Source organism: Carettochelys insculpta, chromosome 24 (genome assembly GCF_033958435.1).
Source record: "Carettochelys insculpta isolate YL-2023 chromosome 24, ASM3395843v1, whole genome shotgun sequence".
Taxonomy (NCBI): domain Eukaryota; kingdom Metazoa; phylum Chordata; order Testudines; family Carettochelyidae; genus Carettochelys; species Carettochelys insculpta.
Genome location: NC_134160.1, coordinates 9,468,808 through 9,495,140, shown reverse-complemented (window position 1 = coordinate 9,495,140; position 26,333 = coordinate 9,468,808). Strand labels below are relative to the sequence as shown.

Genomic DNA, 26,333 nt, shown 5'->3' with positions numbered 1-26,333 from the left:
TGTGGGTGCTCTGCTACTCAGAGGGGCAGTACTCGAAGCCAGCAAGACACCTTACAAGCCCAGAACGCCCGGTGTCGCTAGCAGAGTTTGGTCTGCCGAGGGAGGGCGGCGGTGGCTTCTGGGAACCACGCGTTGCCAACTCCATCACCCCCTGCAGTGCGGACCGGCAGTGCAGCTGCCCAGCCGACACCGCACAAGGGAAGGCAGCTAGCGTCCTGCTTGTTCCAGTCCTGCCCCTGCCCCCTCGGAGCCACCGGCATTTTGTTCTTGAGGACTTCACGGGCTTGGCGATGGTTCAGACTCCCAGCACTGATCAAAGACAACCTCCCATGTCAGCAGGCAACCCCTGCAATGATCCAGGGGCCCTTCCGGTGTGTTGGGCCCCAACGCCGCCTGAGGTTTATGCATGTGTGCAGCTTTAAGGACAGGATTAGCAGTGTTCCCTGTGAGCTGAGCGCTTGGGTGGCCACCCCAGAGACAGTCAGGTGCCCCCCAGCTGATTAGCAGATCGCCCCCAGCCTGCAGCCTGTGTTTCAATGAGTGGTGCACGTCTGCCTATTCTTTGGTGCACATAACAAAACTTATTCCATACACAGATGGAGGGTGGGACATTAGAGGGAACATTGAGGATTAGTTCCACTGAAGCCAATGGGATGAGTCACCTGCTGGATTTCACACGGGGGCCTTAGGAAACACTCAGGAGACATGTTTCACTTTGGCTTTTCCTGGTGCATCATCACGAGGGTGGGAGTCAATGGGCCCGTCTGAAATAATAAACGAGCAATGTGGGGTGAAAAACACATTTACGGTCAGACCTTCGCTTCCGGCAGGGAAAGTGACAGGCAGCAGCAGGCGTGGTGTCAGCAGCTCGGCTCCAGGGGACAGGAAGGCCAGCGGGAGAGGCACACAGTGACTAACAATGGCTGTGCTTGGCTATTGCTTTTCCTGCTAATGAGGCCGCCCCATTATGGACTGCGGAAACACCGCATGCGTGTGCCTTCCAAAGGGCTTTTTACTGCTGCTCATGTAGCAGCAGGAGACAAAGGGCTGATCTGCAGAGAAGCTTTCTGGTCTTCTTTGGCACCTTCCAGCAAAGGAGTTGGCAGCATTTTGCAAGTCAGGAACTGAACCTGACCCAGCTCCTGGGGAGCTGCCCCCCCCCTCCGCCCCCCAGAGCAACAGCTCTGGCCCAGGGCAATCAGGAAATCAGTGGCAGAAACCAGAGAGGTTGTTTTAGCACCCTGCTGTAACTGCTAGGCCGCACTGCCCAAGCACCGACACAGATAACACTAACTAGCCCCTCACTTGGGCGGTTCTCCAGCGTGGCGGAGTCTGCCACACAGTCACTGTGCCCTGCGCGGAGGTTAAGCCTCACCTGGGCTGGTTTCCAAAGGCACAGCTGTAACCCACACACCTTCTGAGTGTGGTTCACTGGCCCGTGTAGAGGCCCCCAGAGCACTTAGAGAATGAGTCCTCTGCAGCCATAGCTGACAGCTCAAACTGTACAGCCAGGGTCAGCAACCTTTCCAAGGTGGAGGGCCGAAAAGTGACCTTTTGTTAATTGAGGCAGCCCAGCTTTGAGCCAGCTCCCGGCTGCATTGGGGCAGAGCTGAGCTCCTGCCTCGCTTGCTGATGAGAATCACTCTTGGCACCCGTGCCGGGGTTACTGACCCCTGCTGTGGAGGCTCATGAACTAAGCTCCCAAGTTCCAGCCAGTCTGTGGGTGATTACACAGCGTCCCTGTTGACTGCAGCCAGAGCCGAAGGCTCTCAGCACCTCTGAAAAATACCAGACTGCCGCGCTCTCGGTGCTTCTGGGATGGGACACGTGCGGAAGGGGCTGTGCACAGAGCAAAGAGCCCCCATTGCCAATATCAGCCACCGCGGATCCCAGCACTGTGTGTGCTGGTTGTATGCAACGAGGTGTGAAAAGCCCAGCGAGCCACGTCACACTGGAGCGCCAGGCCCACACGCTTGGTCCTTCTCCAGCAGCCGTTGTGGGAAGCGTGAGAAAGAGGGAGGGAGGGAGAGTGACCGTGAGGGGAAACTGAGGAATCTCTCCACCAACTTTCTGGGACCTGAGGGTCCCATGCTGGAAATGCCGAGCTGGGAGAGAACAAACAGTGGGAAAAACATCCTCTCTCTTATTTTTAGCTCAACAGCCCCGACCCCCACCATCATGAATCACAGTTTACTACAGACTGTTTGTTTAGTGCTGGAGTTCAACCAGCTCTTCTGGTAAAGCCAGTGGTGAGTAATAGCCACAGCAGATCCATCCCCCCGCCAAGCGGATGGGATTGTTCCTGTTAGTGTCTGGTCCTTTGATGGCAGCCGGCACCTTCCTGGCAGGCCCATACACAAAAGCATCCAGAGAAACAGTCCCCAGTGGCTCCCAAGCATGAGGAAGTGGATCATGCCGTAGAGGCTTGGTCGTGATCTAAAACAGGGGTCTACTACCTGCAGCTCCCAAGCTCTTTGAGGACCTCTTTGGAGCACCTGATGCTACAATTCCAAAGTTTAAAAAAAAAAAAGTCCTGATTATTTTCGATAAATTTTGAACATCCAAAAGCCCAAAAATGAACAACTCCGATCTAACCGGCAAATGGTGAGTGATCTCTAAGCGTTGGATCAATCCTCCTCTCATACATGCAGTGCATTGTGGGATGTGATACTGCCCCGTGTTTTGAACATATTGTGAAGAAAGTCTTGATTTTGAAAAGGAAAGGGAAGCATGCAGCGTTCCTGCTGCGAAGGGCAAACATGCACTTCAAGAAGGAAAACTGAAACGAAATGTGAAACTAAATAAAAGGCAGAATTAAAATGGGGTTGAAATGGCTTCAAAAAGGAGGAAAATCGAGGTGGAAACCAGAGAATTGCAAACTGAACGGACCCAATCCTTCGCGTTCATGTCGAGTTCGGCTGGGTGCCCTGCACGTCTCATTTGCAATGAGAAATTCGCCAACAACAAAAAATGCAACCTTGAGAGAATATGTGGAAAGTTTGTGAACATCCTGCAGTGGAAGTGTATCGCATTACAAATCATGGTGTGCACGCCATTCTTAAAATAGGGGCTACAAAAAGTCTGGTTTGATGTTATTTATTAAGGACCATCTCGTATTCCCGTGCATTGTGACTCTGGAATTATTCATTTTTTTTTTTACTAAATTAGAAAAAAAAGTCTCTTCTAGCTATTTTGGTTGCCGGCCCCTGATCTAACAGCCAGCAGCTCAGCTGCTGCCAGGGAAGCCATCATTCGTTTCCAGGTGCAACAGTGAAGACTTCTGAGGTTTCCTATGCCGGCAATAGTCCAGCCAGCTCCAGCTTCCCTAAGCAGACTGGAATAGAACAGGAGACTGGAGTCTTGGAAGAGAGTCTACTTTTGCCGTGGTACTACATGAAATCCCTAAGTGGTGCCTCTGTTCTCAGCTCAGGTGGGCACCAAAGAAATAGAATATCTTTTTTTCCAGCCCAGAGTAACAGCATTTCAGGCTTACTGTGCATAGGCTCTCTCTCACCTCCCCCCACCTGCTTTGTTCTTGTAAAGCAAAGGTAACTTGGATCATAAAATCACAGAATGATTGTGAAACTTGCGCAAGAGACCACCTTTTTGGGTAGCAAGCTCCCATCACAAAGTATCTCCTCGTACTTGGTGTTGCCAGTTCCTGCAGTTTTATCTTGTGGCTCATGCTATTTGATGGTTTACCTTAAAGCCCCAGCTCCTGGAGTCAGGTGATCACATGAGAATCTCAGGAGAATGGAGGCTTAAAAAAGCTCACCAGGCTTCACATTTGCAGGAAAAATGCTTCCAAATGTGGATGCTAAAGACTGAAAAGTGAGGGAGTAAATCAGAAGACTTCAACCTTTGTTATACTGGAAGATTATGATTTTTGGTGGGCCCAACACAAGAAACACTTGTGGTTGGCAGTGCTGACAATTATACATCCGAACATTTGTACGTAAATGTAAACACAAATATCCACATGCCTATAACCCTAAAGCAAAGCATCTTATTATCTGGAAAGGAAGAAGAATGGAAAAGTCCAACAAGACCATTAGGGACTTGAAGCAGTTCTAGTGTACCCCAGATGATCAGGAAAGAAATAATTTGAACGGCTACACCAGGGTCAGCAACCTTTCCAAGGCGGAGAGCCGAAACTTGACCTTTTGACCTCTATGTCCAGTCTGAGTGATACAAATATGGAGATAGAAATTTCATAAAGCTGGATGGGACCTTGGGAGGTCATCAAGTCCAGTCCCTGGCCTGTTGGCAGGACCAAGCACCATCCCTTTTTTTTTTTTTTTCGGCCCCCCCATCCCTAAATGGCCCCCTCAAGGACTGAGCTCACAACCGTGGGTTTAGCAGGCCAATGCTGAGTGCCAGTGATACTTTCTAAGGTCACGAATAGTCCTACTTACAACAGCTTCATTAATACATAAATGAATATGCAGAGCTTTCCCATTGAGGTGGTGGGTGGTAGCGTTGGCTGGTCTTTTGGTAATCCACACGTGGCCTGGCTTTGAGCCAGCTGCCAGCTGCATGGGGGAGGAGGGGCGAGGCTGAGCTCCCACATCATGTGCTGATGACAATCAGCTCACGTGATGCTCTTGGCACCCGTGCCGGGGGTTGCTGATCCCTGGGCTACCCTCTGGAAGCATGCGGGGTAGGAACTGCAGAGTATAACATCCAGTCAAGACTGCAGGGAAGGGCAGCAGAATGTGTTTACTAGAGAGAGAGAATTGTACCTGGACCTACCCGCCAGCTCCTGCAAAAAGGGAAATCTTTCCTGCTCAGAAACAATCCTGCTGCCTGGCCTGCCGGCACCTCCAGCAGCACAGCAGACCCTCGCCGCAAAGGCAACCTCTCCACGGCAGGAGTTGTGTCTGCAGCGTGTGTTCACAGACTCCCAGTAGCAGAGGGGTGGAGCTGTGTTAGTGCGTAGCTCCTTAGAGACTAACAAATTCATTTATGAGGCAATGCGCTTTTGTGGGGCAGACCCAGGAGCATAGGTAAAAAGCTGCGTAGATGCAGTTGCCTGGGCTTCGGAGCAGGCGGTCCAAGGGCCCCAGCACCCCCCGGTACGTGCTCATGTAGCCAGCCCATGCTGCCGCCTCCACACTGCTATTGTAAACCCTGGTAGTGTGGGTGAAAATAGTACAAGTCGATCTCTGTGGGCTGCAGTCACGGCCAATGACAGGGCGGATGTACCCAAAGTTACAGTGCGGGAAGTCTGGGTGGATATTAGGAAAAACTATTTCATTAGCAATGGAGTGAAGCACTGGAATGCGTTGCCTAGAGAGGTGGTGGAATCTCCATCCCACGAGGTTGCTAAGTCCTAGCTTGACCAAGCCCTGGCTGGAATGAGTTAGTTGGGGTTGATCCTGCTTCGGGCGGGGGGGCTGGACTCAATCACCCTCTGAGGTCCCTTCCAGCCCCGGCATCCTGCAATTCTGTGAAAATGAGACAATTGGTCCTTCCTGGAAGATCGCCGGCAACTGAATTGACCCATTCTCTTCCAGTTCCCAAGGATGGGATCTCTTAGGAGTTCTCAGCTTGCTGCATTGATGAAAATGAACACAACTTTTCTTCCTGTAGCTTAATTAACACACTACACTTAAGAAAAGCTTTCAAACTTTCTCTTGCCCAGAGAGAGAGCTGGCACTTCTAAGGCAACAGCATTTTTGCCCTAGAGATCAGAAGAGGACACGCTTATAACATCTGAGTGGACGATTTTGTCATTTTACAACATGTGCCCTTAAAATAGACATCCACGTCTGTCATTTGTGTTCAGAGCGATGTCGCGCAAGGGCCATGGGGAGGTGACTTTTCAGGGCTGCAGCTATACTGGCAAACTCCTGGCCTGTAAGTCTCCACCAGTCTGAGCAACTGTGCAAGGAACACTTGGCTCTGAATCTTTTCAGATAACTGTAACCCTTTCAGGAGTCTCATTTGTCTTGCTGCCCCAAGTTTCACCTGACTTAAAACAACTTTGCTTTCCAAACCAATTGTGAAAATACAATGTCCCAGTGCAGTAGGACTGACGCCCTGCTGACTTTCTCCTGTTTACCATAAGATTATAAAATAAACCAATTGGAATATAAATATTGTGCTGGCCTTTCCGGGAGATACTTCAGCCTGCTGCTCACCTGGGAGTAGGGTGACCATCCCACCTGTATTAGGCAAGATGGTCCTGTATTTGGGACACCAAAAGGCATCCTGACTTTTTTTTAAAAGGGACCTTTTCCAAGAGTTCTCAGCTGTGGCTTCCCCAGGGCTTGGGTGGGTGCCAGCAGCTGCAGTGTCCATGGGGCCCCTGGTTCCCTGGGGGCTGGGGTGAGGGGGCAGCTGCTGCAGCTTTCCTGGGCCTTGGGGAGTGCCGGCAGCTGCAGCTTCCCCGGGGCTGGAGGGGGAGGGTATCCCAGTGGCTGCAGCTTCCCAGGGGCTCCAGGTGGCCGTGGCTTCCCTGGGGCTGGGGGGCAACATCTGCTGCTGCTGCTGCTTTCCCAGGGCTTGGGGAGCACCAGCAGCTATTGCCTCCTTCCCGGCTCCCCAGGGCTTGGGAGACCTCCCCCTCCCCTATATCTTCCTGTGTATTTGGACAGGGAGCTATGGTCGCCCTACAGCCTGTGAGCCTTGTCTGTCAACAGCGTCTCAGGGAACAGGGCTGAAGCTTGGAAACAGAGCTTTGTGGGGTCCCAGGCAACTGTCCTGCTGCCAGCCCCTAATGACGACCCTGCACCGGCAATCCCCCGATTGACATCCCACCGGGAGCTGCTATCACCAGATTGAGCAACACTCAACTAGATGACTTGATCTACCCCCTGAAAGACCTCTGCATAGCCCAGGGGTACACAACCCCCTGGCTTGGTACACAACCAGAGCTCCAGTGTTTTTATTGCTATGTTCTTCCTAGTCCTTCCTGACCAGAGCTGGATGACGATCACAAGGACTCCTGCCTATTCAACATGTTTTCCACTGGAGAAGGCCACATCAGATTTTTGCCCGCTGGTAGAATGGCTTGTAGAATACAGTTATAGGTGCAGGCTGTGCTGCAGTATGCCCAAGCTGCAGGCTGCCACCTGCAGTCCTGGCCCACCCGCAGGCTCCAGTCTCCACTCCTGGCCACCAGCTGGGGCTCTGGAGCCACTCTCAGCTGTGGCCTCAGCCTAGGGTGGTGAGGGGTGTGTGCAGCGGCAAAGGGGGGCACAGCTCAGCATCCCCCACCCTAAAAATTGCCCCAGCACCCCGAATACAGTATGCATCAAATTGCAAGAGAGAGAACAAAACCACTGCTGACTCTGCCTGTAGTGAGCCCGATAAGACCGGCAGGAGAGTGACACGAAGCCACCGGCTGCTGGAAAGAGGGCGAAGCCAGAGCTCCGGGCTGGGGGGACAAAACCGCTCCTCTGGATTAAGTGTTTTCAAGAGCGTTCCGAAGCCGCAGCGAGTGGCCAGCCGGCGTCTAACACGTTGTCTGTTTCTAAGCGCAGTTCCGCCTGTGTCTTTTAATCCATGAAAGTCCCTTCTGCTGGGAGATCTCCCTGGAACTCCCCCTGAACAGGACTCCACTTCAATAAACCACCGCCCCAGATAGAGCCGTAGCATGAGGTGGGGTGACCTCCCCAAGCCCAGTGCTTTTGGGGGCCCAGCAGCAGTCACCCCACCCATGCTGTGGATAGGATGGGGAGGGTTACCTGGGCAGGTGGCAGGGGCAGATGACAGCAGCAACAGCCACAGGGGCTCAACTTCCCCCCCAGTGCTACAGTGCTCCCTCCTGGCCTGCTGAGCCCCACAGGGAAGCAGGGTGCAGTGGATCAGGAGGGCACGGCAGAGAGCTGTGCAGCAGGGTGTAGGGGGAAGGTGATCCCCTCGGGCGGCCACTGCTATCTGCCTCCCATCCGCTGCCCAGGTAATCCTGGCCCAGGCTGGTCAGGGAGAGAGCCAGGGGTCAGGGTGGAGTTAGCAAGGAGAAGGAGTGAGGCCAGATAAAGCGACATATAGGGGGAAAATCACGAGATCTCACCCCCACCAATACTAAACACTGAAGCAATTTCAAACCCAGGCAGCTTCTAGCAAAAATCCTGATTCTAATGTGCCACCTGGTGGCCATTCCCCATAGCACAGGATTTGAAAGGTCCAAGTTACAACCAACAGAGCATGTTAGTTGAACTGGGTAAATATGAAAGCTGGCACAACTGTTTGTCATGCATAATATTCCTTACAGTTACCTTCTGTTTTAGTCAGCACTTTGCTAGCCAGTCCGAGGCAATGCAGTCTAAAGCAGGGGCGAGCAAACTTTTTCCTGCAGGCCCCGCTTTTCATCTCTCCAATTAGCATCCCCCTCCTCTACCTGTCTAGTGGAATTCAAACCGATGGAAATTTCAATTATGTTCATAGGGGAAAAAAAATCTTTTGGCACATGTAAGAAAAGTCTGCAGAATATAGTTTTTTTATGAACTGGTGTATCAATGTGAATACACAGATAACTCCAATGAGATGATCCCAGCCATCGAAAAGAAGTGCGCTGCACTCCTGGAATACAAACACTCGCCGAGCCAGAGTACCCTGCAAGCACTCAGGACGGTCAGAAAAACAGTACAGCAGATGGCCAGGCGCTGTGCCAACAACTACTGGCTCGAGCTATGCAGCAGCATCCAGACCAGTGCTGACTGTGGTAATCTCAGGGGAATGTACGAGAGCATCAAGAAGGCATTAGGACCCACCCAGAACAAGATGGCACCTCTGAAATCCAAATCTGGTGAAGTCATCACTGACAAAGCCAAACAGATGGAGTGCTGGGTCGAGCACTACTCCAAGCTGTACTCACGCGAGAACATTGTGGCCGATACAGCCCTCAATGCCGTCAAGCTCCTACCAGGAATGGACAAACTGGACGAGGAACCAACTGTGGATGAACTGAAGAAATCCATCGACAGCATTGCAGTAGGAAAGGCCCTGGGCCAGGATGGTCTACCACCAGAGGTAATCAAGTGTGCCGCGGACACACTCCTGGAACCCCTACATGAGCTATTGTGCCTGTGCTGGAGAGAGGGAGAGGTTCCACAGGATATGCACGACGCTAACATCGTAACCTTGTATAAGAACAAAGGAGACTGAAGAGACTGCAACAATTACCATGGAATCTCCCTCCTAAGCATCACTGGTAAACTGTTCGCTCGCGTCATCCCTGGCAGCCTCCAGAAGATTGCTGAGAGGGTGTACCCCAAATCACAGTGCGGATTCTGCGCAGAGAGATCTACTGTTGACATGGTCTTCTCTCTAAGGCAGCTGCAGGAGAAATGCAGGGAGCAGAGGAAGCCACTCTACATAGCCTTCATCGACCTGACCAAGGCCTTCAACTTGGTCAGCAGGGATGGACTGTTCAAAATGCTCCACAAGATAGGCTGTCCGCCACAGTTACTCAAGATGATCCAGTCTTTCCACGAAGACATGAGAGGAACCATCCAATATGATGGCACATTATTGGATGTTTTCAGCACCAGGAGTGGCGTCAAACAAGGATGTGTGCTTGCTCCGACATCGTTCAGGATCTTCTTCGCGCTCCTCCTGAAGCACACCTTTGGATCCTCAACAGAGGGCATCTTTTTGCACACAAGATCTGATGGGAAACTGTTTAATCTTGCAAGGCTGAAAGCTAAATCCAAGGTGCGGGAAGTCCTCAGAGATTTGCTGTTCGCAGATGACACTGCTGTTGTGTCACACACAGAAGACCAGCTTCAGAAACTGCTGGATTGGTTCTCCAAAGTGTGCAAGGACTTCGGGCTTACCATCAGCCTAAAGAAGACAAATGTACTTGCTCAGGACGTTGCTGACCCTCCATCAATCAGCATTGACAACTATTCGTTAGAGATCATCCATGAGTTCATTTACCTCGGGTCCACCATCACTGACACCCTGTCATTAGAGACTGAGCTAAATAGGAGGATTGGAAAAGCAGCCACAATTCTGTCCAGACTCAGCAAGAGAGTGTGGAATAACACCAAGTTGTACACCCACACCAAAATGCAAGTCTACAGAGCCTGCATCCTCAGCACCCTCCTTTATGGCAGCGAGTCTTGGACCCTGTACGCCCGCCAGGAAAAGAGGCTGAACGTCTTCCACTTGCGCTGCCTCAGGCGCATCCTTGGAATATCATGGAAGGACAGAGAGAGTCCAATGCTGACGTACTTGAGCAAGCTGGAATCCCAACCATGCACACCGTTCTCAGGCAGCGGCGGCTCCGCTGGCTTGGCCACGTACACAGGATGAATGATGGAAGGATCCCAAAAGACGTCCTGTATGGAGAGCTAGCCTCTGGCAAAAGACCTCCCGGACGCCCCCAGTTGTGCTACAAAGATGTTTGCAAGAGGGACCTCAGGGAGGTAGACATGGAGCCGGACAGTTGGGAGGAGCTGGCAGACGATTGCAGCAGATGGAGGCAGGAAGTACACAAGGGCCTTCAGAAGGGCGAGATGAGGATCAGACAGCTAGCAGAGGAGAAGCAAGCCCACAGAAAGCACAGTAAGGACCTGCCAGACACCCATTACGCATGCAACAGATGCAGCAAGGACTGTCACTCTCGTGTGGGTCTTCACAGTCACAGTTGACGCTGCAAATGATGATCCCAAATGGAACTACGAAGGGCGCAATCCATAGTCTACGTAGACTGAAGGATGCTACTACGCTGACTACTACACAGATATAAAAACAGTAATATATTTCAACATCTTAACGAGATAGATGAGCCTGGGACTCAGCAGCTGATCATGCTGGGCCCCCTTACAAAATTTCACACCCCCGTGAGGGGGTGCACACACCAGTTTGCACACCCCAGGTCCACAGGACAGACAACTGCAATTCTGAAGATCAGTGTTCTTATTCTGGTCTCGAGCACTGGCCAGCTGGATGACCTTGGGCAAGCAACTTCACCTCTTTACCTTGATTTACCCATCTCTAAAATGGGGATAATGACCTTGATCTCTTTCATAAAGCACTTTGAGGTTTACAGGTGGAAAGCTTTGTACGAGCTGTGTATTAATATTCTAATATATTTTCTTCATATTCACCCACAGGCATTCTTTTGACATCCAATATAACAAATCCCCTTTAACAGGTGGGACTGTACCTATATGACTAACAAGTACTTGGCATCAGCTGCTCACTCAATGACTGAAAAGGAAATTTGCCAGCAACACCCACGAGCTGTGGGGCCCTGTTAAAAATGTTTGTGTTTAAACATCTCTTGCTAGTTTACCTTGAAACAGTGTCCTTTGTATTCTAGAACTTGTTCATTACCCTCTGACATCTCTTCAGGAGGAGTTTAGAAAGAAGTTAATTAGCATGAACAAGCATAAAACACCAGTCCTTAGTAGGAAAGAGAAAAAAAAAAAACAGTTCAAAAGTCATCTCTCATATTCATTACGCAGACTGCACAAGCTCAAACAGACCTTGGACTAACAAACAGTCAATGTAAAGTGCGTGTGGAGGGGAAATGAAGCACTTTAAAAGAGAGTATCGGAGGGGTAGCTGTGTTAGTCTGGATCTGCAACAGCAACGAAGGGTCCTGGGGCACCTTATAGGCTAACAGAAAAGTTTTGAGCATGAGCTTTCATGAGCACAGACTCACTTCATCGGATGCATCTGATGAAGTGAGTCTGTGCTCACGAAAGCTCATGCTCAAAACTTTTCTGTTAGCCTATAAGGTGCCCCAGGACCCTTCGTTGCTGTCTTTAAAAGAGAGGGCACTGTTCCAAGAGGCGGGGCCGAGTTACTGCAGGTTTCCTCCAACAGGATTTTATCTAAACCACAAAAGAAACGTCTATCATTACGCTGCAGTTTCGGGAGAAGCGCCAATTGGCTGGGGCACAGACAAGAGCATTCTTTAAAACAAACACAGGAAGCAAAACAAAAACAAGCAAAGGTCACAACCCAAAAGGGCAGCACCCGGGCAACAAATGCTATCCGAGCGAGATGAGACGACAGCTCAACACATTGCAGCACGAGAGAAATAAAGCAGTTGCGTTGACTTATTGAAAGTGTGGCCCTCATTGTGGCTAGTTGCTAGGCCGGAGAGATCTGTCCTCTAATTTGTTTTAAAAATATTAACCCGTAATGTGTATCTGGGATTGATGTATATTTAGCATTGTATTTCATTTGCGAGATAGGAATTTAGTTTAAAATTACCACTCTGAAAATAAATGTGTATACATAAAAGTCTGTCAAGGAACGGTGACACTTTTGCCTTGAATTATATCAATTTTAGCCTGTAGTAAAATGTATATTTTAAAAGGGGCAGGGATGGGGAGCTAGCTTACTGATGTTAGTCTTCCACAGCAGGGAACCTGGTCTTTTTCCCCACTGGAATAGATGAGGAACCATAGGTTGCGATTTAAGTGCATTAGCAAAGATGAAAGATTTCTTTGCTGGAGGGATGGGGAATTAAGTCAAGTAAGGAGAATTTAAAGTTTACTGCTTGTGCTATTCTATATATTACTCATGTCGTTCCAGTTGTACTTCCCCTTTTTGTGGGACAAACAAGCATAAAACACCAGTCCCTGGTAGGAAAGAGGAAAAAAACAGTTCAAAAGTCAAGTCTCCCATGTTCATTACACAGACTGCACAAGCTCAAAGATGGACTTTGTACTAACAAACAGTCAATGTACAGTGCGTGTGGAAGGGGAGTGAATTTAATTTTAGTTTTTCTTTAATTTTTTAAAGTTAATCATGGAGTGTTTTATATGGTATGTTCACTCATCACTACTAAGATTTTGCATAATTATTAGCATTACTGTCATGTCTAGAAGCCCTAACTAATGATCACAGTGTGCTATGAAGTCAGTTTCATTTCAAACCCTTTTCGGGAAAAACAAACAAACAAGCAATTACATCTAACAGGCTCCAGGATCTGTCTAAGCAACCTATGTTGCCTTCTGATTTGGACCCAGAAATAAAGCCTCCCCACTTAAAACCAGGCTAGTTTAAGAAATAAGGTTCTATCTGGACATTGTGCACACACTTTATACTTGAGAAAGGAGACATGCCAGTTAGCAGCTTTCTTCAATGCTTTCCTCCAATCCTCTGCGCTGAGGTTCATATTATAAGAAGTCATTGCTAGGCTAGTGACCCTTTGCGCACATGCTCAGAACAGTGAGTAGTGTCTTCCTGGCTGAATCCTGACTATTTCAGTGCAGCATCCCCCTTGGATGAGCCCTCTCCCCACCCTGGTGTGTATGTGACTAAGTTAACAGTACAATGGTCATTTTTACACAGAGGGTCTCAAGTTTTTGTGGTGATAGCCCCTTTCATATTTAACACTTACAAAAGCTGAGATGAAGAGGAGCTTAACCCCCTGTAATAATCTTACCAGCCTGACAGGTCATGAACCTCCAGTTTGAGAGCCACTGTTCTAATGGGATAGATGTCAGCAACCCAAAAGGAATGAGCCATCTCTGTCAAGAGAGTTTGCTGGGACAAGCTCAAAAGCCTAATAAAAGACTGACAGACACACTTGTTACCAGAGACTCCAAAGACAGCCCAGGGTGGCAATGATTATACTGTGCCTTGAAGGCATTGAGTGGCAAGAATATTTTGGGGGATTTCAGACCACTTCTTAGTGGTTAAAAAAATATGCATAAGACCATCCTAACTTAGATTTTCATAAACAGATTCACCAGAGTGCCAGAACTGAACACACATGACCCCTCTCTACAGGTAAGAAAAGTGGCTCTTGATTTTTATGTCTCATCAATCCTTGCTGTCAGATTTATGGCACATTGAAGGGAACCAAAATGAAATGTGTATTGTTACTATTGCTGCTATTCCTCCATGAATGGAGATGGTTTGGAAGGATTGCATTTTTAATCAGTACATCTCAGTAGACAATCATTTCACCATACATACACAAGCCCATGAAAAAATTGTTACCTTCAATAATGAAACATTATCCATAGGTAAAGATAAGAAATGTTGCTTAAGATGTGACTAGAGTTTTAAAGCACTTTACTTTGCACACTTTGACAGTGACAATTTGAAAAAAAAAAAAAAGTTAAAGCTTTGTACCTGTGGAAACACAAATCTCAAGATCCATTATTTGAGCCCTCCATCGTTTTGCACAGCTGTGACCAGTAAGACCACAGAATCTTAAATGGTTTAAAATAAACATTGATATTATGTGTCAATACTAAATAGAGAAGAGACTTCAGGGCCTCAAAGACAATCTAGCACATCACATAAGCACTAATTTATTTAAGAAAATTTTATATACTAAGAAACTGATACCATTAAATAGTCCGTTTCTGGCACTCAAGTGACTGAACTGGCAAAGAAGTCTGTAGCTTAGCTAATAGTTAAAGATATGACCCAATGACACTGACCAGGAAGAAAAATCTCTAGAAAGTCTCCAAAGGTTTAATTTAAATTCATATTTTATTTCAAAACAGTCATGAACTTAATAAATTACACAATAATTTTCTCCCTTTATAAATTCTTCATAAAATATATTTTACAATTTTAAAGAAAGATTAGAAAGTTTTTTTCTTTCTGAAGTGCTGATGAATATCTTGACCTTTGTGTCATGCTGGTGAATTATTTTGTAGCTGTTACAATAGTTCAATTTATCAAAGGTTTCACGACAGAGATCCAAAATAACACAGACAAAAAAAAAGTCACACAAAAACCACAGACCTCAAGAACTATCATTCAGTGTTAACCAATAAAACACTCAGCTTCCCCACCACAAGGCTAAGCACCATGTGGGGATCTTATAGGTACCCCAAGCCTTTAAAGTGGCAATCAGTGCAAAGAAACTTTGTGAAATCAACAGTTCAAGTGTATGATCTATTAACTCATGCTTTAAGTTGATTTCTCAACTTTTATCCCTTGAAAAACTCTTCAGAGACAATTAAGTGATTCACAAAGAAGGTAAATGCTAAATATTATTCCAAAACAGACTAACATTTTAGGGTACACATTAGTGAACAGAGTAGTACTCCTGCTTTGGTATGCAAACATTTTAAAGTGTTCTGGAGTCTGTAGTTCTAGCAGGGCACGATGATCTTTTTTCTTACATAAACCCCCAAAAAAGCATCATCAACTTTTCAGTGTTGGAATGTTACTAATACATGCAAGAAAGACAGTGACATCACTGTAAGCCTGCTCAAGATGACCAGGGGGCTATTTCCAGTTGGTATAAATCAGCAAAGCACCCTTGAATTTATGCCAATTTATCCTAGCTAAGGTTTTGGCCCAATGCGTTATCACCACACAACAGTACACCTTTTCCGGAAATGTGTTGCATCTTCAGAAATTTCCAGATATTTTAGAAACAGTAAGCCATAAAACACATCTTTGAGACATGGAAATACACTCATTTGAGAGACAATGAAGTTAAGTAATTGGCCAAGGATGACAAAACAAGTAAAAAATAAAATCCAGGGTTCCTTGTTGCCTGCTAACCCACTACTCTGTGAGCACAGAATGGAGTCGGCTCTTATAAATTCAGTTAAGTGACCAATAACCCTGCTTCATGGTCTCTTCCCTTATTGTTTTAGGAGGGACAAATTGTATTTTTCACTTGCAATAACTGATAGTTTTCTTCACAGAGACAGTAAACAGACTGGTCAGTTTCACTTTGCCATGTTCACACAGCAGTATTAGGGTACAATATTTGGATTGCAAGCACTCAAAGGAATGTTTAAACCCACCCAAGAAGCATTTTTCAAAAGTTTCATGAACCTGGTTTTGTGAAAAAGTTGTTTAAAAGCCCAATGCAACTTTATAATGTTACCCACTAGACATGATATTTGGATGAGTAAATTTAGCCTCAAGTCTCCTCCCTCTAATAATGAGGAATTTAAGGGGTAAGCAAGTAAGCTTATGTATCTGAGCTGCATGACAAGTGCAGATATGATTTAGTCTACCCTAGAATGCACTCTTTGTGAAAATTCTCCATTAACATATGAATCAGATTTTGTGGAGACAGGTAAAAAGCCTCGTACTAGTTCAAAGCTTTTAAATTTACCATCCAGGATTAAAAATAAAATCAATTAAAAAAGGAACAAAAAAACATTACCTCTAAATATGTAGCAAAACAATTCAAGGATTGGTTAAACTTTTCCATGAAAGGTTCAATTGCTGGTATGATAGGTAATTCACACATTGACTTTTATGAGTTCCCTCCCACATCTGAAAATGGAGGTGCTCAACTTTTAACACAATCATCCCTTTATTACCATAACACTACAGAAAGAGCAAGTAACTAATAGATATGGGTAACAAAAAGGAAGGGCAAGGAAAAATTGTGTTTATCTTTTTTCTTTTGGAAGAGAGTCAAAGTATATTTTGTCTGTTGGACTCCTCTAACTATTTACATTTTCATAACCCAAGTTCATAAAATAATGATCCTGAAAGTACTCTTCTTGCTACTGGATTAGAGATGAACAAGTGCAGGCATGTTATTATGAAACTGTAGCCTAACATGTTAGAGTATTTGGTTACCTAAATAAAGTGAAATTGAATAATTAATAACCTAACCAACAAGTTAGCACATGATTGCATAAATCTGTAGTTGAGGGAGTCCAATTACAACATTATGAGGTGGTAAGCGCTGAGCTAAGAAACATCTCAGCACCTTTGAATCTTCTGATCCCTTTGCATTGCATTTTTGTCTATGAAGTTAAGTTTTAAATCTTTGTTTAAATTTATAGTATATAAAAATAAAAATGTAAAAAAAAAAACCAATTCATTTGGGAGGGCAGAATACGTTTCATTCATTCTTCTCACCAATCCCAATCATCCAGATTCACGCCAAATAATTTAAACAAAAGCAGAATTCTCTCTGTATGGAATGCAAACACACATGCTCAGTCATTCACATATACATAAATATATACACAGATTTACTTTACAAAGCACAAGGATTTGCATTACCAGCATGCAACCCTCTTTCATGGGAGTTCCTAATACTGTGATAGGAAACTGGAATGTCTGCAATACTCCACAACGTATTTCTGGAAAGCAAGAATGTCTCAACTCATGAGCTTTCTTGGCCAATTTATATAAATGGTCTTACATCCACACTTGAGTATAACACCCATGTAACATACATATTTGTAAAAAAATGGCCAATTCAAGTTTACTTTATGCAAATCAAAAGAAATTCAGTTTGTAAAAAGTAAAGCCCTAAGTTCTCAGTTCAAGCTTTTGTTTGTATTTTGCTGCCACAAAAGCTGCACCTTTGTTTAAAAAACAAAACAAAACAAAAAAAAAGTAGCAGCTCTATTGAGAGGTTTAGGAATATTCAAGGTCACGTGTCCCAGTTGCTGTCTTTAAAAGCAATTTTGACTAATCTGAGTTCTAGTTCAAAAGCATCAGGACGGTCTTGTGGGTTGGCAGCCAGCATCTCCTTAATCAGCTGCTTCATATGGGCATTCATTGATTTTTTCTTCACAGGGATGAGAAGTTCCATTTTGGGGTTTTCCAGAAGTGCCTCCCCAACTGGCACAATCTCTGTGCCTTGTTTCACATAGCTCCCCAAAAGTTCTTTCTTAGTCTCAGTGTCTATGAAGGTGATCCTTTCTAACATTGCCCAAATTATTATCCCCAATGCAAAAATGTCTGCTTTTGCAGTGTAATGTCCTTCCCAGACTTCAGGCGCCATGTAGAAGTCAGTTCCGCATGCTGTTGAAAGGAAACATTTATTTACATTGACAGGTTCTTCAGGGTTCTGTCCTGATGCTGAACATACCTTACTTAACCCAAAATCAGCTACTTTCAGAGTGGGTTCCAAGTCACTGGCATCCATTCTGTTTTGTGAGATCAGAATGTTGTCAGGTTTGAGATCACGATGAATAATCTGATTTTTGTGAAGGAAAGCCAGGGCACTACTGAGTTGAAGCATGAAACTGGTGTTGGTCTTGCGACTGGGCTTTCGGGACAGCAGGTACTCATTCATATCTCCTCCATCACAGAAATCCATCACAAACCAAAGATAATAAGCGCTTCGGGGATCAAAGGCTATCTCTCCTTTTAATGAGGTCTCTACAAGCTATAACAAAGAAGAGAGATTTCAATAAAGAGATAGGAACAGTGTGTGAGAGAATTTAATTATTTTTTTAAATGCCAACATATTAAACAAGCCTACTGATTCTCTACCAGAGGAACACAGTTTAAATGTCAGTTTAAAATCTAGAGCTATTGGCAAATGACAGTATTTTGAAAGATACTTAAGTGGCCATCACCTTCTCACGTGTTTCAGCTGGACAGTGCCCCAACCACAGCAAAGCTACATTCACCCACTCTAACAATTTTTGTGAAAATACAGTGCTTCAGCAGCAGCATTAGTACCACGCCAAGGAGTTGTTAGCTCTCTGCTGATGAAACATTACGTAATGGAACTCAGAAGTTTATTTTTCATTACACCTCCATGAATAAAATTCTAACATACCATTAACCCAGAAAAACAATATGCATAAACAGCAAAAGAAAAACGGTTTTCTCATCTGTTGAAGTAATTTTAAATTAATCTTGTATTAACTAGCTATTTTCATACATGCATAGAATATATTTGAGTGAAATTTCCAGTTGCAGCTTTACATGAAAACTAATCAGCTTTGTTAGTCCTAGTTACACAACTGTTCATTTGCTTCTTCAGCAAATGAGGTAGGTAGCTTTTGCACACATTCTAGAAGCTAAGTATTTTAAACCATTTGAGTTAATAAACACCACATAGTGGACTAAGGATACTTTGAAAGTTTTCAGAAACATCAAAGCAGCTGCTAGTACAGCCTTCTGGGAATACTTTGCACATTGTGGCTGAACACCTTATTAATATAGCTGTGCTCATAAGGCTGCAAGAATCAGATTGAGCAAGGAATACAAATAATGGTCAAACTACATATTCCTGTTCTACCCCCACCTCATGGAAAGCAAAACTAGTGCACTGTGGCGCTAGTTTTTTTTTTTTTTTTAAAGTAATATGTCATAGCAGTACTCTTTTTTAAATGCCAAGAGCCTTGCAAAGTCTTTACGCTATTTAGCACCTTGGTACAGGCCATTTGTGCACAAAGTTCAACATTCTGCCTCTGTCAGTAGCACAACACTAAACGATAGATCCTCAAGTAGTTTAAACTGTGATAATTTCATTGGTTTCAGTTTATACAAGCTAAATATTTGTCCCTAGATGCTTCACAAGAAGGCATCCCCCTTTCATTAGTTGCATACGGTATCTTGTCAATTCTACAGCACAGTAGGGTCTCAACATTCGCAAGGGTTCTGTGTTTTGAACCCTCACGAATGTTGATTTTTTTGTGAATAAGGGGGTGCCTGGGAGAAGCAACAGCTGCCGGTGTTCATGAATACTTGAATTCACAAACGTTAATTTTGCGAACTGTGAGACTCTACTGTATTCTGTTTTTTGGGTGGGGGACAAGACATGAGATCTGATCACTCCTATCACAGCAGGTATTTGTATTATACATATAACAAATGTCATTGTCAAGCTATCCAAGTCTCTTTGGAAGTCTAGTTACAATAGATAATTCTATATTTGTAATCTTTCTTTGCTGAGTTTGGACCTAGCACAAAAGAGCTTAGACTTGGTTGAAGCCTGTAGGTGCAACAGTACAAGTAATAACGTAGAAATGTATTAAACTTGAACCCCATCCTCTATCATTTAAGCATTATCCTATAAATCAGGGGTCTCAGCAATCCTCAGCATGCATGCCAAGAGTGGCATGCATGCAGATTTTCATTGGCATGCAAGGCAGGAACTCAGCCCTGCCCTTCCTTCCCCACACAGCCTGCAGCTTGCTCAAAGACATGCAGACTGTGGATTACCAGAAGACAAGCATGCTACCAGTCACCATATAAACAAAGAAGTTCTGCATCTTAATTTATTAATTAAGCTGTTGTAAGTAGGACTATTAGTGACTTTAAAAAGTATCACCAGCACTTGGACTGTACATAGAGGTCAAAAGGTAAAATTTCAGCACTCCTCGGAAAGGCTGCTGACCCCTGCTATAAATAATCTTTATTTCAACAATCCAAAATAGAAAGTTTCTTTACTTCACCTAATTCAATGTCAAGAACACTGGTATAGCACTTTCACTATTTTTCCTCATTAGTCAAGTCTAACATTGTCCAATGAATGACTCAAGGACAACAAAAGGGGCTGTTAAATTGTGAGTGGCTTACTACATCTGTATAGCACAACAGGGCCTAAATACTGAGTGATAAATATTTAACGGAAAGGACCTGCACTGGATGCAAAAAACAACAGGAATGAGTGTCAGATTACAAAGATAAGTTCTAGATGGACTTTGATTTTTAGAAGCAACTGATCTTTAGTGTGATAGCATGCATAAAGCAAGTAAACATTTGATAGGTATTCAAAGGATGTGCTAATCACACAGTCTAGGTCTACACTAGAGGGTTTTGTCAACAAAACTGGCATGTTGTCACCAACAAAACCCCCAAGCATCCAGATTACTGTCGACAGAATGCCTTGGGAAATTGACAGAATGCAAGACTTCTGTTGACAGTCTTATCCCGCTCCCCACAAGGCATAACACCTCTGCTGACCAAGATCTGTACACAGAAAGACTGTCTGGGCATGCAGGGGCCGGGGGCCTTCTGTTGACAGACAGGGCTTCCGGGATGCCAGGCAGCCCTGTCTGCTGTGATTCAGGTTGGCCATTTTGTTGAGAGAGCAACTATATGGTCTGGCCACTTTCTGTCAACAGAGCTGATTGTTAGTCTTTGAGGTGCCATTGGACCCTTTGTTGATTTTGCTGAAACAGACTAACATGGCTACCTCTGAAACCTGAGTAAAGATGGTTACTTCCTCTTCCAAGAGCAGGTGGCTCTAATCATGAATGGACATTTGCTAGTTTATTAAGACAGAACTTACAAGTTGTAAATTGCTTAATAAATTAGCAGATATCCATTCATGATTGGAGCCACTGTACAGCTTTTACTCAGAACACGCACCAGAGTATTTTTCACACCCTTAAATTGGCACAGCTATATGATTTTACCTGCGTGACTTTCATTAAGTTTGCTGGAGTTCCATGGCTATAAACTGGAAAATCTAGGGGAACGTGTTTAGTAAACACATTGTAGTCAAACATCTAGAGAACTCTTGGCATAATTTTTACTATACATAAAGAGCTAGCCAAATCTCTCCCCACCCACCCTTCTTCTTGTCCAGTTACAGATATCCATAAGTTATTTCCATCCCTTTCCCAGCTTCACATACCTGTAAATAAAGGGAAGAACTGGAACCATGTGACATCTTCTGCACCATACCATCTTTCTGTAAGATGCACTCCTCCAGATGGATAACATTTGGGTGCTGGCTCTTGATGCTGCTAAGTGCCCAGAACTCACGTAGCGCTAGTTCCACATTCTCTGGAGCATGGCACCGAATTTTTTTCACTGCAACCCGTGCAGAGGTCTTCCTGACAACTGCTTCATATACTACACCGTAACTACCACGACCAACCTCCCGTATTAGATCGTACTTTGGCTGGCTACTCACCATCTTCAAGGCCAAGGGTTCTGGGGAAAAACAACACAGACTAAAAATCCTATAAATAATAACTGACCTGAATTTCCTCTCCATTAGTTGGAGAAGTATCATCTGGGCTAAACATTGTGCTTCTACTCATCAGGATTTTCATTCAGATATAAAGCAGATTGCAATGAGCTGCTGCATTCAGACGTTACCAATATGAAGAAGCGTGACACTTGTTTAGTAAAGCCATGACTAATGCCTACAAGGATTTTTCACATAATAGGCATTGACTAGGACTATCACGTTAGGCACACATCATAAAATCATCACAGTTCAGACATGCAACATCTCTAGCTTTCACTTGTATTAGTAAGGCTAGAACTGTCACATCTCACTCTTGACTGCCTAATCTCAACACCTTTTATTTTAACCCTATATACACTAGCAGTGAAGTACTGTGGTTTCTTTCCCATTTTTTCAGTAAGAGTCCTGGCTGAAGCCTGTACTTAGGCGCTGTTATATGCTATTTCAAACTGCATTAAGTGACAAGTTGTGGACAGCACGGGTAATACATGTTTTCTGTTGTATTTTAACTAAGAAATTATTTTCTAGTACTGAGGTAAAAGGAATACTTTGAAAAGTATTTTAACTTTTAAAAATTAAATACAAACAGCTTAGTACAGACAGTTTAAACAGGGCAAGATATTTTAAATAGACATTCTACATTGTTTACACTCAAAATTCTACTTTCATTAAGAAAGAAAGGAAGCTGGACTAAAAACTAGTATGCCTATACATTTAAGAAAAGAAATCATGGGACTATACTCAAGATCTTCTTTGCAAAAACCAGAAAAATACACCATCATTGCACTAATGCTACTATTATAGACAGAAAATAAACTTTGACAGGACCATCATCACTGGCCAAGTGACATGATTTGGAAAAAAGAAAATAAATGGACTAAAGCAAAAGAGTAAATTAGATTATTAGAATTAGAATTATTTTAAAAGTTAGTGGCACATGTAAGTGTATGTTCCACAGTAAAGCATGCATTCAGGATTACTTCACTGAAGCAACCTGCTATCATCAGGCAACTGTCAAGAATCTGTAAACTCCGCAACAAAAAAGCAACTACAGATATAATGAGTCTTGTGACATCGTCAGAACAAATAGAGATTTAGCAACATCATCATTCATGTGAGTTTTTACAATTTTGAATGTGTTTACATGCAAATCTATACATTCTCCATAGAAATGCCATTACAATGTGAGCTTCAGATAGTACATTTATTCAGCCTGCTCCTATAACATTGTGATATAAGCATATGGAGAACAGTGCAGACTAAATGCTAAGGTAAATTAACTAGAACACACAAAAATGGCATAAAATTCTGCTTTAAGAAGTTTAATAAAATATCAAAACAAAAAAGCAGTCAAGTAGCACAGCTCCCTCTCTTTACTATTTAATAAAATAACATAACTGTGAAAGCTACATATTTCCCAGACATGGTCATCATGGCTCAAACTGAGCAGGAAACATAATTTGTCTTTTTAGAAACCATGTTTACTATATGTTGTACCAGAGGCATGTCATTCCTCAAAAAAACATCCAGGCCACCACCTGTTCTCACAACTGCCCCCCACTGCTTTTTAAAAAAAAAAAAGGCCATTTCCAGATTCAGCAAGACCCTCCTGGCACAAGGCAACAAAACATTCCCAAATATCTCAATGGACTATGTAGTAATCTAATGTAACAAAACCTTACACCCCAAAAGACAACCTCTAAATAGGTGACAAGTTTTAGTAGGATGGTCATACTAGTCTACTTCAGCAAAACAAACCAGCAGCCACATAGCACTTTAAAGACCAAAAATATAATATTAGGTGATGAGCTTTCGTGGGGGAGACCCTCAGATTTGAAATAGGTCTGCCTCACTAAAGCTCATCACCTAATAAATTACTTTGTTAGTCTTTAAAGTGCTACATGACTGCTGGTTTGTTTTGTTAGAATACAGACTAACCTCTCTGTTACTTCAGCAAGAGCACCAAGGAATCCTGTGGCACCTTAAAGACTAACCCATTTACTTGGGTATAAACTTTCAAGGGCTTGAGCCAACTTTGTCAGATTTCTAAAGGCATGGTAACCATCACTGGTGAGGTTCGAGGAAACTCATGGTTAAAGCTGACACACAGAGGAAAACCTAACTGCACATGTTCCATGTTTTTGGTCCTTGGGAGTAGGGCCTGGAAAAAGACTGTTGGATTTTTTTTTTGTACAAGGCTCCCCCACCCCATGTTTTATAATATCAAATTTCACACACTCTTTCTACCCAGGTTCTCCAGGAAGACTCTGTGGATGACAAGAGCACTTCAGATACCTAAAGGACAAGCATGTTGACTGCCTGACAGGTCAAAATGATTTTTACTCAGGTGTTTTGAGCCCATGTGTTTTGTCAATATTTAATTCAAGTACTAGGAAAAACTACCTCTCTGTGCTGCACAACTCCCTCCCTTCCAAAGAGAGAGCTCCCAGCCCACCTCTCCAGTCCTCCCTGGACACCTCCTGTAAAAGCAGAGCTGACCCAACACCCCCACGGCAGGGGAGAAGCAGTAGGAAGATATCCCCCTTCCCCTCCAGGCCTTCACCTCAGGTAAGGCACCAGCTATGTTCACTCCCTAGAAAGCAGGTGAGGTTTCACCACAAAGCTCCCCCGCTTCCCTTCTGAGTCTCAGCCCCCACCCCCTTAGTGCATCCCCCCAACTCCCCTCAGCCCATCCCCCATTGCCTTCAGCCCCTCCTCCACCCCTTAACCCAACCCCACCAGCTTCGCTCAGCCCCTCGCCTCCTAGCCCCGCCCCCCACAGTCCCCTCCCCCATCTTGACAGCGGGGGACTCCGGCTCCCCTGACAGAGGGAGGCCGCGTTGCCCCGGCCGCCTGTCAGGAGCCCCTCCCCTCAGGCCCCGCTGCAGCCCTCCAGCCGGGTCGGCGCCCGCCCGTGGCCGCTCCGCCCCAGGCAGCCAGCCGCCGCTACGTTACCTCAGCACCGCCGCGCGCTCTCCTCCCGGCCGCCATTATAGGGTTCCCTTCCCCCCACTTTGAGCGCTGACACACCCCCCTCCGCGCGCGCCCCCGCTGCTGCCAGGGCTTGACTCGCGCGCGCGCACCGCCCTTGCCGCTTCCCTATTGGCTGAAGCGGCAGGCGAGCCCAGGCTCCTTCTTTGTGGCGCGCGCCGCCGCTTCCCATTGGCTGGGGCGGGATGCGCGCGGGGCGGGGCTTTCCCGGGGAGATTGAGCCTCTGTCTGCCCCGTGGGCTGCTCGTGCTTCTTGTTCCAGGCATCGGGACGCCGGGTGCGCGGTGCGGAGGGGGGAGGGGGGAGGGAAGAGGATGCACCATTGGTGCCGCTCCCAGAGAGGCCCAGGGACTAGGGGAGACGAGGATGCACCACTTAAGACAACTGACATGGGGGAGGTTGGTTTGTGAGGGGTGGGCATGGCGTTCGTGCAGCTGACAAGGTAAGGGGAGAGGGGAGGATGCGCCACGGATGCAGATTGTATAGGATTGAGGCGGAGAACGCAGCACTTCGCGCAGCTGAGACGGGGGGGGGGGGGGGTATGTGGGAAAACCCAGCAGTCTCCTTACATAGATTATCAGCAGTTGCAAACCCAGCCTGCAGTCCGGTAGCTGTTCAATAATAATGGTTTGAATGGCATAGGTTGCACCCATGCATTCCCCCGACCCACTTCACCAAAGGGATGCTGCTGCCCCCTGCTTGCTGTAGTCCCCTGTGCAAACACCTACCGTGTCTGTCACTCATAGACGCTGATTTTCCTGTTGAATTTTTAGGCATTTCTCATTTTTTATCTTCTGCAATTAGATTTTTGCAATAAAAAAATAAATCCTATTATTTTGTCGTTTTAAAAAGAAAAAAGGAGCCCATCTTAGACTGCAGCTTATTGTTTGCCACAAAGGGAGGATGACTGCACCTTTTGTTATCCCTTGTCACTATGTAATGGGGACATGCCTTTTAGGGAACTGCAAGCACATTAAAGGGTGCAATCACTTGGTAAGATCCTTCCCCCCTCTTCTCCAGAGGATGGAGGGCTATTGGTATCTTCTCTTAAAGGGACACTGTCTGCATTTTCCCGACTGGGAAGTGGGCGGATACTCCCTCTCTATGTGGTGTCTCACCAGCAAGACATAAAGTTCAGAAGCCGTGCTGGCAGCCACCTGAGGCCCCATCTTCCTTATCCCAGATCAATGAGGGGAGCAGAGACACCTCTGAATGGGTTAACATTTGGTGCCACTGGCTTTCACAGCACAAGGCAGTCAGGTATCAGTTTTCTTTAGAACACACTTGCATGGCACTGGGCCAGGGATCAACATATACGATGCTCATTCCTCCACCCCCTCTCCTTAACATCTTCAAGCACCTGCCTATGAAGAGAAGAGTGGACAAGTCGTAATCTGAGGTTTCTCGAAAACCTCCCTCTTCCTAGGAATTGGGCTGCACATATGATGAATCAAAGAGAGATTGGATCTGGGCTGGTTCTTGTTTTGTGTGAGCTGGGTCAACAGTCTGTAGTATGAAGTCAGCCCATTACTAGCTATGCTCTGAGGTAGGAGGGAAGTAGCTTTCCTGAGACACAAATGCTTTCTCCATATCGTACACAGCCCCTTTCTAGAGTGGGGGTTCTGCCACAGGAGATGCATGCAAGCAAGCGCATGTAAAAGTTTATTTCTCCCTTGGAGCATGGATGACTTACTGGGGTGCAGCGTGTCAGCTTTATTATGTGGAAGTGGCATCTTGGCTTTGGATTTTT

The 26,333-nt window shown here is 45.4% G+C and overlaps 1 protein-coding gene across 1 annotated transcript; it reads right to left on the bottom strand.

The window, feature by feature from the left end:
* Nucleotides 1–14,447: 14,447 nt before the first annotated feature.
* Nucleotides 14,448–24,593, bottom strand: PDIK1L (PDLIM1 interacting kinase 1 like). Its single transcript, XM_074976254.1, has 3 exons — nt 24,548–24,593; nt 21,251–21,552; nt 14,448–18,040 (listed from the first exon to the last, which is right to left on the bottom strand). The coding sequence occupies exons 2-3, from the start codon at nt 21,533–21,535 to the stop codon at nt 17,300–17,302; spliced, it is 1,026 nt and encodes a 341-aa protein (XP_074832355.1). The 5' UTR covers nt 21,536–21,552; nt 24,548–24,593; the 3' UTR covers nt 14,448–17,299.
* Between the last annotated feature and the right edge of the window lie 1,740 nt (nt 24,594–26,333).